Source organism: Pristiophorus japonicus, chromosome 1, assembly GCF_044704955.1.
Source record: "Pristiophorus japonicus isolate sPriJap1 chromosome 1, sPriJap1.hap1, whole genome shotgun sequence".
In the NCBI taxonomy this organism is placed as follows: domain Eukaryota; kingdom Metazoa; phylum Chordata; class Chondrichthyes; family Pristiophoridae; genus Pristiophorus; species Pristiophorus japonicus.
In genome coordinates this window covers 462,743,551-462,757,189 of record NC_091977.1, presented here as the reverse complement: position 1 = coordinate 462,757,189, position 13,639 = coordinate 462,743,551, and the positions used below count along the sequence as shown (strand labels likewise).

Below are 13,639 nucleotides of genomic sequence, written 5' to 3'. Positions count from 1 at the left end.
CTGTGATCAGTCTTTAGTCTTGTGCTATTCCATCTGGGACTATTTTAAGTCAATATGAGCCCAATTTTTGGAAATTATTCAGTCTCTAAAATGGACCGAGAGACCTGATCAGCACAGAAAAAAAGATAATATTTTAAGGGAGGTAAAGGATTAGACAGACTGGTGAAATGTGCAGAAACCTGGCAGATGAAATTTAGTGCAGAGATGTGTAGAATGATTTACTGTGATAGGCAGAATGAGGAAAGGCAATATAAATTAAATGGTACAATTTTAAAGGGGGTGCAGGAACAGAGAAACCTAGGGGTATACATACACAGGTCTTTGGAGGTGGCAGGAAAAGTTGAGAAGGCTGTTAAAAAGGCATATGAAATCCTTGGTTTTATAAATGGAGACATAGTTCGGAATTATAATCTGTAGGAGGGTTAGGAACGGGGAGCTAGAAAGTGTTCGGGAAACCTGGGAGAATGTGTTTCCTGCAGGCCCTGACAAATTTAATGGCAGGGCCTGATTAGCATTTGAAAGCTTTGTGTCCCGCCCGGGAAACCCGACCAGCCAGAGTTAAATTTATAATGGTGGATCATGCCAGCCTTATTATAATATTTAAATGGACAATCCGCCTCCTGGGAACGGGTTGTTTGCCCAATCCCGTGCCGCCTTCATTAAAACTGGAAGTGGGCTGGTTGTGATTCAGTTTTTTAACTCTTTAGCCTCCCTCCTGAACCTAACCATCTGTGTTTTGGGGTTAAAATTCCCCCACAGAGTACAAAAGCCAGGATGTTATGCCAAACCTTTATAAAACGCTGCTTAGTCTCCAGTCCCCAATTCTGGGCACCACAGTTAAGGAAGGATGTCAAAGTCTTAGGTCGCGATTTTTGGCGCTTAGTGTTTTCACCCGTTTACGGGCGCAATTCGCGGCGGAGCGAAAAATTTTGCGCCGGGTTAACGGTGGTGCCAGAGTGAGGAACATTTGCCTAATGAAAGTTCACGAGGAGTGTTAGCGTTAACTCCGGTGGTGCACCACAGACTTTGTGCTGGAGCCGAAAGTTCCGGCGCTGACGCAATCTGCCGTTCTGCGCATGTGTAATTTTTTTTTCTTCTCTTGCTTCTGGTCTGGTCTCTTGTCGCAAACGCTAATGCAGAGCGCGGCCACACGCATGTGCAGTACAACTGGGGCTGAATCAACCATTTCACATTTGGATTTTGATGATGGAGGAAGGTGATTTGAGACAGCGTTCCAGACGATTCAGCCACGATGCCAATGAAGCTCTAGTGGAGGCTGTGGCAAGAAGATGGCAAGAGTTGCATCTTCAGGGTGGTTCTAGACCACTGCCATCCATATTTAAAAGAACTTGGAGGGAGATAGCAGAGGAAGTCTCTGCCTTGGACACAGTGGCCAGGACTGGCATAGAATGCCGAAAGAAATTTAATGATCTGACGAGGGTTGTCAGAGTGAGTACAATTTTAATTCATGCACTCCTTCATTACTTCAATTATAAATCTGACAGACTATTTGTTCTCATGCTGTTGGTGCCTTTCAGCACTCTGGGTTGCCTCCTAAAATGCATGACACATAGGTAGGCTTAGTTCGGCACCCTATTTGCCATGAATGATCGTTACTCATTATTAAGATTGCTTTCTGAGATCTCATAAGATGGCTCCCCACTTCGATGTCTTCCTGATGAACCACGTGCAACTTTCAAGGCCATCAAACAGAGGACACTATTACATTCAGACAGCATGGTATAAGTGCATTGGTGGCTATCTGTGCCACAAGAGCAGATGGACCCTCTTGTAATCATTCCCATTTTCACCTTTGCAGGCCAAGAAGTCTCACAATTGGCGGGAGCAGATGCGGACAAGCGGCGGTCCGCCTCAGACCCTGCCACTCACTGACATCGAGGATAGAGTGGCAGGCCTCATCAGTATCACTGGTCAGGCAGCTGCCACCGGGGGCGCTGACAGCCGCTCGGATACTGAGGGTAAGTCCTGCACACTCCCTGGGCTGGATTGGGGCAATGTCCTGCAGTGTCTCTAAACTAGATATAATGGAGTAGCGGCAGTCCTTCAAATGAGCCTGTGCTATGCGACCTTCCTCATGTCACCCTGCCCCTCCCCTGCTGTTAACTACTCGTCTGTTGCTTTTTACTTCCAGATGACCAGTCACAGGCGCAGCACTCCAAGTCAGGCCATCGTCTGGAGGAGGAGGAAGAGGAGGATACTGATGAGCCGCCTCTGGCGTAGCATCATTTGACCCCTGTTCCACCACTGCACTCAGCTCCTCTGAGGACGACGTTACGTTTTTGGGGTTCGAGGAATCCCAGGCTCCTGGGACCAGTGGCGTGCAGCAATGCAGTGCTGGGGTTGAATCCCGCAGGCCATCTCTATGGAAGGTGAGTCGGCACAGTCGGTCTGCTGACAGACAGGCAGACATGGAACTGGACATGGTGGGAATGTCCAGGGAGAGCATCCAGATGAGCTGTCAGCTCCTTGATGTCTTGGGTAGGATTCCCACGAGCATTGACTGTCTGAAAGTGACCATTGCAGAGGTAGAGTCGCAGATTGTCAGTGTGAACCGTGACACCAGCGAGGTCATCAATGCATACACGCGGCTGGTGGCCTCCAGCAGTGACCGTAGAGTCCCGGAGAGTGTGGCGTGAGCCCTAGAAGAATATGGCGCATCACAGGCACAAGCTCTGCTTTAGCTTGGGCAGGTGATGCAGTCCATGCCTGCCTCCATACTGTCTGCATTCCACACTATCACATGGGGAAGTGACGGTTCCGAAGCAGGCCAGCAAGGTGCTCCGGTTGCTAGGGACCATCCCCGTCGCCGACTGAGTGGCTCCAGTGATATGGGAGGTGGTGTCATTCCTCTGGATGGCAGCATTCCATCCCCCTCCCCCAACTCAATCGCTGACCAAGCAGCAGCAACGGTTGTCACCCAAGCCATCTGTGACTGGCGACAAACCAGCTGTGACTGGCGAAGAGGCTAGCCAGTCAGAAGTCGGGCCTTCCACGCCACGAGCTGGTCCGGTGCATCCCCAGATACTGTCTCTCACAACACAGAACCATTCTTGCAGCCTTACTGCACGCCACCTTGGTGCCACTTTGATTAGGAGCTGCAGGTAAGCGAGGGTGATGAAGGGAAGAGAGACAAAAGACAGTGGGAAGAAATAGTGGGGCAGGAATTGATGTTGCTGAATATATGTTGATGCTCGATGAATCGTATGTTTAATGTTACATATTATGTTGCAGTATCATTATGTTGCAGTATTACACTGGATCATGTTGTTGCTGCATACATTTTATGTTTTATGTTACAGTAACAATGATACTGTATCAGACTGGATTATGTTGTTGATGCTGGATTATATTCCGATAATGTTGTTGAATTATCACACTGCTGGATGTAATTGTATTTAAGTCTCACAATGGTGATTAAAAAGTTTACAATGTTCAATAAATGCTTTCTTTACCATTACCATTTCTGTATCTCATTTGCAGAATAAGATGGGGAATAGTCAACATGGTGGGATAGATTGGCCAGGCAATGCTCAAAAACCTGCTGTTCACTCTTCAAGCAAAGTGTTCAGTTATGAGCTGCCGATGTAAGGCTTTAGCAGCGGCGAAATCTCCACGATTCCTCCCCTGTGGTGGTGGTAGTGGTGGTAGCATGGGTTTCTCACCAGGCTCCTCTTCCTTGTCTTCCTCCTCCTCCCCGCCTTTCTCCTGAGGTGGTCCTGCAATTCCCATTAGCAATTCCTGTCCCCTCATGATGACTAAGTTGTGTAGCGTGCAGTACACTACAATGAACTCAGAGACCTGCTGAGGGGAGTACTACAGGCAGCCTCCAGAGTGGTTCAGGCAACGGAAGCTCTGCTTGAGCACTCCAATTGTCTGTTCAACGATGCTGCGTATGGCTGCATGTCTCTCATTATAGCGAAGTTCAGCTTCTGTCTGAGGGTTCCAGAGTGGGGTCATGAGCCAGGTGGTGAGGCCGTAACCTTTTCCCCGAGCATCCAGCTCTGGCGCGGGAACATACGTGAGGCACTGCTCTCATGCAAGATGAAAGCATAATGGATGCTCCCTGGATATTGGGCATTGACTGCCATGATGTGCTAAGTATGGTCGCAGACGATCTGCACGTTCGTGGAGTGGAATCCCTTTCAGTTTTGGAAAACCTCTGCATTCTGTAAAGTTGTTCGCAGGGCAATGTGCGTTCGCTCAAGGGCACCCTGAACCTTGGGAAAGCCAGCAAATTGTCCAATACCTATAACCCTCTCATTTTGGGTCTCTCTGGTCATTGCGAAGTTTATCAAGTCCATTCTGCGTGTGTATAGTGCATTCAACACCCAGCGAATGCAGCAATGTGTAGCGTGCTGTGAGATGGAGCATATGTCCCCCACTGATGCCTGAAAGGAACCGAAGGCTTAGAAGGCAAGTGCCACAGTCACCTTCACCTTGACGGGCAGTGCAATCCTGTTGCCGCTGGTCGGCTGTAGGTCTGCCTGTAGGAGCTGGCATATCTCTGTCAGCACTTCTTATCGGAAGCGCAGCCTTCTAATGCACTGTGCCTCAGAGCTGAAGATTTGAGCGATGTTCCCTGTAAACTCGGGGTGGGGGGGGGGGGGGGGTAAGGCCTCCTCCCCATACGAGTGTGACCTCTTTGATTACATTGCAAATGATCAACAATAAGCCGCCTTCCAGCTTGAAGCCATATGGCAATAACAGCCAGGATGAACGGCACCCAACCTAGGATGGCCCCCATCTTTTAAAATGTCCTTTTTTAAAAAAAAAAACTAGAAACTCAAATAAACTTCACAGTCAAAAGTATGCAGTAACACAGCGTTCTTCTCCCAATCCTTTTAATCACTCGAAGTTGCGACTTTCTCCTTTGCTTTCAACATGGCGCCGTTAGCGCCTGGTGCACTCTGGGCAGGTTCTCGGGCGGACGCTAAATCCAGCAAAATGCTCGAAAGTTCCGCCCGGGGCGATGCTCGACGATTTACGTCATCCCAATGGTCAAAACAGTGGCAGGGCAGTAAGTTTTAGTGCCACTGCAAAACCATTGGTGAAAGTTCTGCCCGAGTGCAAAATCTTGTGCGCCTCATTTCGCGCCCCCAAAAAATCATTTTTGCGTCCCGCCGAGGTGCTAAATGGGCCGCAAATCAGCCGAAAATCCAACCCTTTGTGAGGCTGCAGGTGAGATTTACCAGAATGATACCAGCGAGAGATTAGAGGAACTGGAGGAGTTGTTCTTTGAGCAGAGAAGTTTAACGGGACAATTGATAGAGGTGTTCAAAATCATGAAGGGTTTTGATAATTGAAACAGGGAGAAACTGTTTCCACTGGCAAACGAGTCAGTTACCAGATGACACATTGGCAAGGTAGAGGCGATATGAGGGGAAATAGAAACATAGAAAATAGGTGCAGGAGTAGACCATTCGGCCCTTCGAGCCTGCACTGCCATTCAATGAGTTCATGGCTGAACATGCAAATTCAGTACCCCATTCCTACTTTCTCGCCATACCCCTTGATCCCCCTAGTAGTAAGGACTACATCTAACTCCTTATTGAATATATTTAGTGATTTGGCCTCAACAACTTTCTGTGGTAGAGAATTCCACAGGTTCACCACTCTCTGGGTGAAGAAATTTCTCCCTATCTCTGTCCGAAATGGCTTACCCCTTATCCTTAGACTGTGACCCCTGGTTCTGGACTTCCCCAACATTGGGAACATTCTTCTTGCATTTAACCTGTCTAAACCCGTCAGAATTTTAAACGTTTCTATGAAATCCCCTCTCATTCTTCTGAACTCCAGTGAATATAAGCCTAGTTGATCCAGTCTTTCTTGATATGTCAGTCCTGCCATCCCGGGAATCAGTCTGATGAACCTCCGCTGCACTCCCTCAATAGCAAGAATGTCCTTCCTCAAGTTAGGAGACCAAAACTGTACACAATACTCCAGGTGTGGCCTCACCAAGGCCCTGTACAACTGTAGCAACACCTCCCTGCCCCTGTATTCAAATCCCCTCGCTATGAAGGCCAACATGCCATTTGCTTTCTTAACCACCTGCTGTACCTGCATGCCAACCTTCAATGACTGATGTACCATGACACCCAGGTCTTGTTGCACCTCCCCTTTTCCTAATCTGTCACCATTCAGATAATAGTCTGTCTCTCTGTTTTTACCACCAAAGTGGATAACCTCACATTTATCCACATTATACTTCATCTGCCATGCATTTGCCCACTCACCTAACCTATCCAAATCACTCTGCAGCCTCATAGCATCCTCCTCGCACTGCCACCCAACTTAGTGTCATCCGCAAATTTGGAGATACTACATTTAATCCCCTCGTCTAAATCATTAATGTACAATGTAAACAGCTGGGGTCCCAGCACAGAACCTTGCGGTAAACCGCTAGTCACTGCCTGCCATTGCACACAACGAGTTATGATCTCGAATGTACTGCCTGGAAGGATGGTGGAAGCTGATCCAATAATAACTTTCAAAAGGGAATTGGATAAATATTTGAAGGGGGATAATTTTCAGGGCTATCTTTTAAAGAGCTGGCACAGGCACAATGGGCTGAATGCCCTCCTGTACTGTGTCATTCTATGATTCTCTGATTTTATGAAATGAGTCTGGAATTTCTCTGGACCTGTCGCAGTCTAAGGGTTAAATGTAATGTTATAGTTAAGGGCCTGGCCTAATGCGAGAAAAGCTCGCAGATGATTTTTGTGAACCATTTTGGTGTATTCCCTTTATTCAAATGTTTTGGCTCTTTAAGAGTCCCATTACCATAATCCAATTACTATTCGTTAAATTGAACAGTTCATTTACTAACACTGAAACTATTTTTTATTACATCATGGGAAACTTTCTGTGGATGTCCAAATCAAATGTATGATGCTGCAGTTGAAATATCTCGTAAACTTTTCGCCTTGCAAGGGAATGGAGGAAGAAAATAAGTAATGCTTGAGAAATGGAAAGTTCTTTGTGACCTTTAGAGACATTTTAGGGAAAAAAGGCTGTGTCCTGACCTGATTTTATTTTGTTTATTTACAGTGGATGGAAGTTAGGTTCAACACTCTGGCAAAATGCCCACACTGCAAAAGAATGTAAGTTCAGTTCATTTTATAGCAGCTGTGATTCTGATGTCATATCAGCTGCATTTTTAAAAATTCATTATTATATTTTCTCTCTATATTTTGCATCTAAAGCTTAAAGATCTTTTCAAAAAAGTGTTATAAGGATTCAAATGATTTCATTCACTCACTTTAAAAATAATAAAGACATACTTTTATGTAATGGGATTTTGTTTTAAAGACTGCTAAATGTGAGGGCTAAATTTTCTGCCTGTTCAGAGACAATGGGACAAAAATCTAGCCAATATTTCCCATATCTATCAAATCTATTCCCAAGTCAGCTGGGTGTGTGATCAATTTTGTAACTGTGACTTATTGAACTCTTAACAGTCTAATCTGCATGCTACTTTCTCCCATGTGCACATACAGTTTTACAAAAGAAAATCTTGTGTAAGGGATAAAGAGGCTATTAAATATTGATTTAGCAGTCCTGGTACAGATGCGAGAGGCTGAATGGCCGCCTGTGCGATAAATTATTTATTCAAGTAGGCAGTTGTTACATTTTCAACAAGTTTTTTTTAGCAATGTGTGTGTCTCAAAATTTTGGACATCTCAGTTTTGTAAGCAAAGACTTTTTATATAGACTCAAATTCTAAACATGTAAAATTTCAAATGAAATTGTTAACTTCATGATATTACGAACTGGTTACATCACACCTAGACTTGTGGCCGATGACTCGGTTTCTGGTGTGATTTTCTTGATACTGGTATTTTTTTACATTCCCACATGAGATCGTTCCAAATTGGGCTATACTGGGTAGCTTCATGTGGCAAAGACATTATAGTACAGAGAAACCTGTACAAATAGACACCAGCAAAATTTGGACACTTACCGACGGTCCCAAGTAACAGATACAAACTGCCCCTTGAAACCATGGGCACTCACAAATTCCTAACTATGGACAGCCTTCAATGCACCGTCCATTTACAACTTAAAACTCCGGACAGGCAGGTAAGTGCGAGGCGGCTGCGGGTGAAAAACGGCTTTTGTATAATGGGGATCCCTTTACCAAGCATGCATAACGGCAAAGAAGCCCTCTATCTCTGGGATTGAATATCACAGAGATAGAGGGGTTTCTCTGCCACTATGGATACTGGGTAAAAAGATATCCATTACACAGAAGCCGGGAACTGCCAGTCAAGAGTCAGGGGCCCGGAAATTGCAGGGAGTGGGGCATAAAATTGGAGGCACTCAACAGTTGTACATATTTCTACTGGTATGCAAAAGGAAGAGAGGAGCAAAAGTAAGTGTTGGTCCCTTCGAGGCCGAGACAGGAGAAATTATATTGGGGAACAAGGAAATGACAGAGACTTTAAAGAAATATTTTGCATCTGTCTTCACAGTAGAACAAATACAAAGCATACCAAAAATAGGGGAGAACCAAGGGGCTAATAAGAATAAGGAACTTAAAGTAGTTAATATCAATGGAGAAAAGTACTTGAGAAACTAATGGGACTAAAAGACCCACAGCAATGTAGTTGACTCTTAACTGCCCTCTGAAATGGCCTAGCAAACCACTCGGTTGTAATAAGCTGCTACAAGAAACCATAAGAATAATTATTATTAATTCCACATGACATCGACCTCTGCACTGGCTTCAAACACGACAATGGCACACCCAGCCCACTCGACCCTGTAAAGTCCTCCTCACTAATATCTGGGGACTTGTGACAAAATTGGGAGAGCTGTCCCACAGACTAGTCAACCAACAGCCTGACATAGTCATACTCACAGAATCATACCTTTCAGCCAATGTTCCACACTCCTCCATCACCATCCCTGGGTATGTCTTTTCCCACTGGCAGGACAGACCCACCTGAGGTGGAGGCACATTGGTATACAGCCGGGAGGGAGTGGCCCTGGGAGTCCTCAACATTAACTCCTTACTCGATGAAGTCTCATGGTTTCAGGTCAAGCATGGGCAAGGAAACCTCTTTCTGATTACCACTTATGGCCCTCCCTCAGCTGATGAATCAGTACTCCTCCATGTTCAACACCATTTGAAAGGAGCACTGAGGGTCACAAAGGCATAGAATATAAACTGGGTGGGGGACTTCAATGTCCATCACCAAGAGTGGTTTAGTAGCACCACTACTTGGCGCATTCTGAAGGACATAACTGCCAGACTGGGCCTGCAGTAGGTGGTGAGAGAACCAACACAAGGAAAAAACCTACTTGACCTACAGCATTGGTAACAGTGATCACCGCACAGTCAATGTGGAAACTAAGTCCTCTCTCCATACTGAAGATACCCTCCATCGTGTTGTGTGGCACTACCACCACACTAAATGGGATAAATTCAGAACAGATCTAGCAGCTCAAAACTGGGCTTCCATGAGTAGCAGAATTGTTGCATTCCATAATCTGTAACCTCATGGCCCAGCATATCCCTCACTCTACCATTACCATCAAGCCAAGGGACCATTCCTGGTTCAATGAGTAGTGCAGCAGAGCATGCCAGGAGCAGCACCAGGCATATCTAAAAATGAGGTACCAACCTGGGGAAGCTCCAACACAGGACTACTTGCATTCTATACAACAGAAGCAACATGCTATAGACAGAGTTAAGCGATTCCATAATCAATGTAACGAGGATGTAACAAACAGGGTGGAACCAGTGGATGTGGTGTATTTGGACTTCCAGAAGGCATTTGACAAGGTGTCACATAAAAGGTTACTGCACAAGATAAAAGTTCACGGGGTTGGGGTAATATATTAGCATGGATAGAGGATTGGCTAAAGAACAGAAAATAGAAAGTCGGGTTAAATGGTTCACTCTTGGGTTGGCAATCAGTAACTAGTGGGGTGCCGCAGGGATCAGTGCTGGGACCCCAACTATTTACAATCTATATTAACAACTTGGAAGAAGGGACCGAGTGTAACGTAGCCAAGTTTGCTGCTGATACAAAGATGGGAGGAAAAGCAATGTGTGAGGAGGACACACAAAATCTGCAAAAGGACATAGACAGCCTAAGTGAGTGGGCAAAAATTAGGCAGATGGAGTACAATGTTAGAAAGTGTGAGGTCATGCACTTTGGCAGAAAGAAATGAAAGAGCAAGTTATTATTTAAATGGAGAAAGCTTGCAAATTGCTGCAGTACAGTGGAACCTGAGGGTACTTGTGCATGAAACACAAAAAGATAGCATGCAGGTGCAGCAAGTGATCAGGAAGGCCAATTAAATCTTGGCCTTTATTGCAAAGGGGATGGAGTATAAAAGAAGGGAAGTTTTGCTACAATTATACAGGGTATTGATATACCTGAAGTACTGTGCAGTTTTGGTTTCCATATTTACGAAAGGATATACTTGCTTTGGAGGCAGCTCAGAGAAGGTTCACTAGGTTGATTCCGGAATGAGGGGATTGACTTATGAGGAAAGGTTGAGTAGGTTGGGCCTCTACTCATTGGAATTCAGAAGATTGAGAGATAATCTTATCGAAACGTATAAGATTATGAGGGGGCTTGACAAGGTGGATGCAGAGAGGATGTTTCCACTGTTGGGGGAGACGAGAACTAGAGGGCATGATCTTAGAATAAGGGGCTGCCCATTTAAAACTGTGATGAGGTGAAATTTCTTCTCTGAGGGTTGTAAATCTGTGGCATTCGCTGCCTCAGCAAGCTGTGGAAGCTGGGACATTGAATAAATTTAAGATAGAAATAGACAGTTTCTTAACTGATAAGGGATTAAGGGGTTATGGGGAGCGGGCAGGGAAGTGGACCTGAGTCCATGATCGGATCAGCCATGATCGTATTAAATGGCGGAGCAGGCTCGAGGGGCCATATAGCCTACTCCTGCTCCTATTTCTAATGTAATGGATCAGATTTAAACCTTGTAGTGCTGCCACATTCAGTTGTGAATGGTGGTGGACAATTAAACAACCAATGGGAGGAGGGTCTCCATGAATATCCCCATCCTGGTGGAGCCCAGCACACAGGTTCAAAAGACAAGACTGTACAACCATCTTGAGCCAGAACTGGCAAGTGGATTATCCATATCGGCCTCCTCCTGAGGTCCCAGCATCACAGAAGCCAGTCTTCGGACAATTTCACTCCACGTGATATCAAGAAGCGCGCTGGACATCGCAAATACTGTGGCCCCCGACAACATCTTTGCTGTCATGCTGAAGACTTGTGCTCCAGAATTAGCTGCACCTCTAGCCAAGCTGTTCCAGCTGTCTGCAACACTGGCATCCACCCGAGAATGTGGAAAACTGCCCAAGTATGTCCTGTCCGTAAAAAGCAAGACAACTCAAATTTGACCAATTACTGCCCAGTCAGTCTACTCTCAATCATCAGCAAAGTGATGGAAGGTGTCGTCGACAATGACCGATGACATAGCTAGAACAAAGAAAGAGGTTCTGCTGAGGGAATATGAGCAGCTAGGGGCTAAATTTAAAAAGCAGAACCACAAAGGTAGTAATCTCTGGATTAATACCTGAGCCACAAGTAAATTTGCATACTGTGAATAGGATCAGAGAAATGAACACGTGGCTCAAAGACTGATGTAGGAGAAATGGGTTTCGATTTCTGGGACACTGGCACCAGTACTGGGGTAAGAGGGAGCTGTTCTGTTGGGATGGGCTCCACTTAAATCATGCTGGGATTAGGGTCCTGGTGAATTGAATAACTAGGGCTTTGGTTACTAAATAATGGGAAGGGGGGGGTTCAGATGAGCGAAAATGTAAAAAGTCAGAAAGGAGAAGGCAATAGAGCAGGATAGCGATGCGGGAAATGCTAACCAGAGTGTGACAGGAAGGAGCAGAATGTATCAAAGTAAAAGGGTATCAGAAAGTGGGATCAAAGCAGGGAAGAATGGTAAAAATACAAAATTAAAAGCTCTTTATCTGAATGCACACAGCATTCGTAACAAGATATATGAATTGACGGCACAAATAGTTATAAATGGGTATGATTTGATAGCTGTTAGAGACATGGTTGCAAGGTGACCAAGGCTAAGAATTGAATATTTAGCGGTACCGGACAATTTGGAAGGATAGTCAGAAAAGAAAAGGAGGTGGGGTAGCTCTGTTAATAAAGGATGAGATCAGTGCAGTAGTGAGAAATGATATTAGCTCAGAAGATCAAGATGTAGAATCAGTTTGGGTGGAGATAAGAAATAATAAGGGGAAAAAGGTCACTGTTGGGCATAGTCTATAGGACTCCTAATAGTTACTCTGTTGGACGGAGTATAAATTAAGAGATAATGGAGGCTTATAAGGTTGAATTTCAAATTCAGTTGAATCTCAAACCAGTGTCCTGGATTCTAAATAAAGGTGATTACAAAGGTATGAAGACAATGTTGGCTCAAGTGGACTGGGAAAATAGATTAAAGTATATGATGATTGATAAGCAGTGGCCGACATTTAAGGAGATGTTTCATAACTTTCAACAAAAATATATTCCAGTGAGAAGGACAGACTTTGAGAAGGAAATACCATCTGTGGCTAACTAAGGAAGTAAAGGGGATGGTATCAAACTGAAAACAATGGCATACAAAGTGGCCAAGATTAGTGAGAGGACAGAGGATTGGGAAATTTAAAAAAACCCAGCAAGAATGACTTTAAAAAAAAAATAAGAGAGGGAAGATAGATTGAGGGTAAGCTAGCAAGATATATAAAAACAGATGGTAAGAGCTTCTGCAGGTATATAAAAAGAGAGTAGCTAAAGTAAACGTTGGTCCCTTGGAGGATGGGACTAGGGAATTACTAATGTGGAACAGGAAATTGAACAAATATTTTGTATCAGTCTTCACGGTACAATACACTAAAAACATCCCAATAATGGATAACCAAGGGGCTATAGCAAGGGAGGAATTTAATACAATCACTATCACTAATGAAGTAGTACTCGGTAAAATAATGGGACTAAAAGTGGACAAGTCCCCTGGACCTGATGGCTTGCACCCCAGGGTCTTAAAGGAAGTAGTTGCAGAGATAGTGGATGCATTGGTTGTAATCTACCAAAGTTCACTGGATTCTGGAGCGGTCCCAGCAGATTAGAAAACTGCAAATGTAACACCCCTATTTAAGAAAGGAGGGAGACAGAAAGCAGGAACAATGGACCAGCTAGCCTAACAACTGTCATAAGGAAGCAGTAGCAGGACATTTGGAAAAGCATAATACAGTCAAGTAGTGTCAGCATGGTTTTAGCAAAGGGAAATCATGTTTGACAAATTTGCTGGAGTTCTTTGAGGATATAATGATCAGGGTGGATAAAGGATAACCAATGGATGTGGTGTATTTGGATTTCCAGAAGGCATTCGATAAGGTACCACATAAAAGGTTACTGCACAAGATAAAAACTCTCAGGTTTGAGGGTATTATATTAGCATGGATAGCGGACTGGCTAACTAACAGAAAACAGAGAGTTGGGATAAATGGGTCATGTTCCGTTTGGCAAATGGTAACTAATGGGGTGCAACAGGGATCGGTGCTGGGGCCTCAACTATTTACAATCTATATTAATGAATTGGATGAAGGGACCGAGTGTAA

The 13,639-nt window shown here is 44.7% G+C and overlaps 1 protein-coding gene across 1 annotated transcript in view; it reads left to right on the top strand.

Annotated features, from left to right (window-relative positions):
• Positions 1-13,639, top strand: part of pip4p2 (phosphatidylinositol-4,5-bisphosphate 4-phosphatase 2) — a 119,607-nt gene that overhangs the window by 63,917 nt on the left and 42,051 nt on the right. Inside the window, exon 5 of the mRNA XM_070876277.1 lies at positions 7,069-7,121. Coding sequence (XP_070732378.1) covers positions 7,069-7,121 — 53 coding nt within the window. The remainder of the gene's footprint in view (positions 1-7,068; positions 7,122-13,639) is intronic.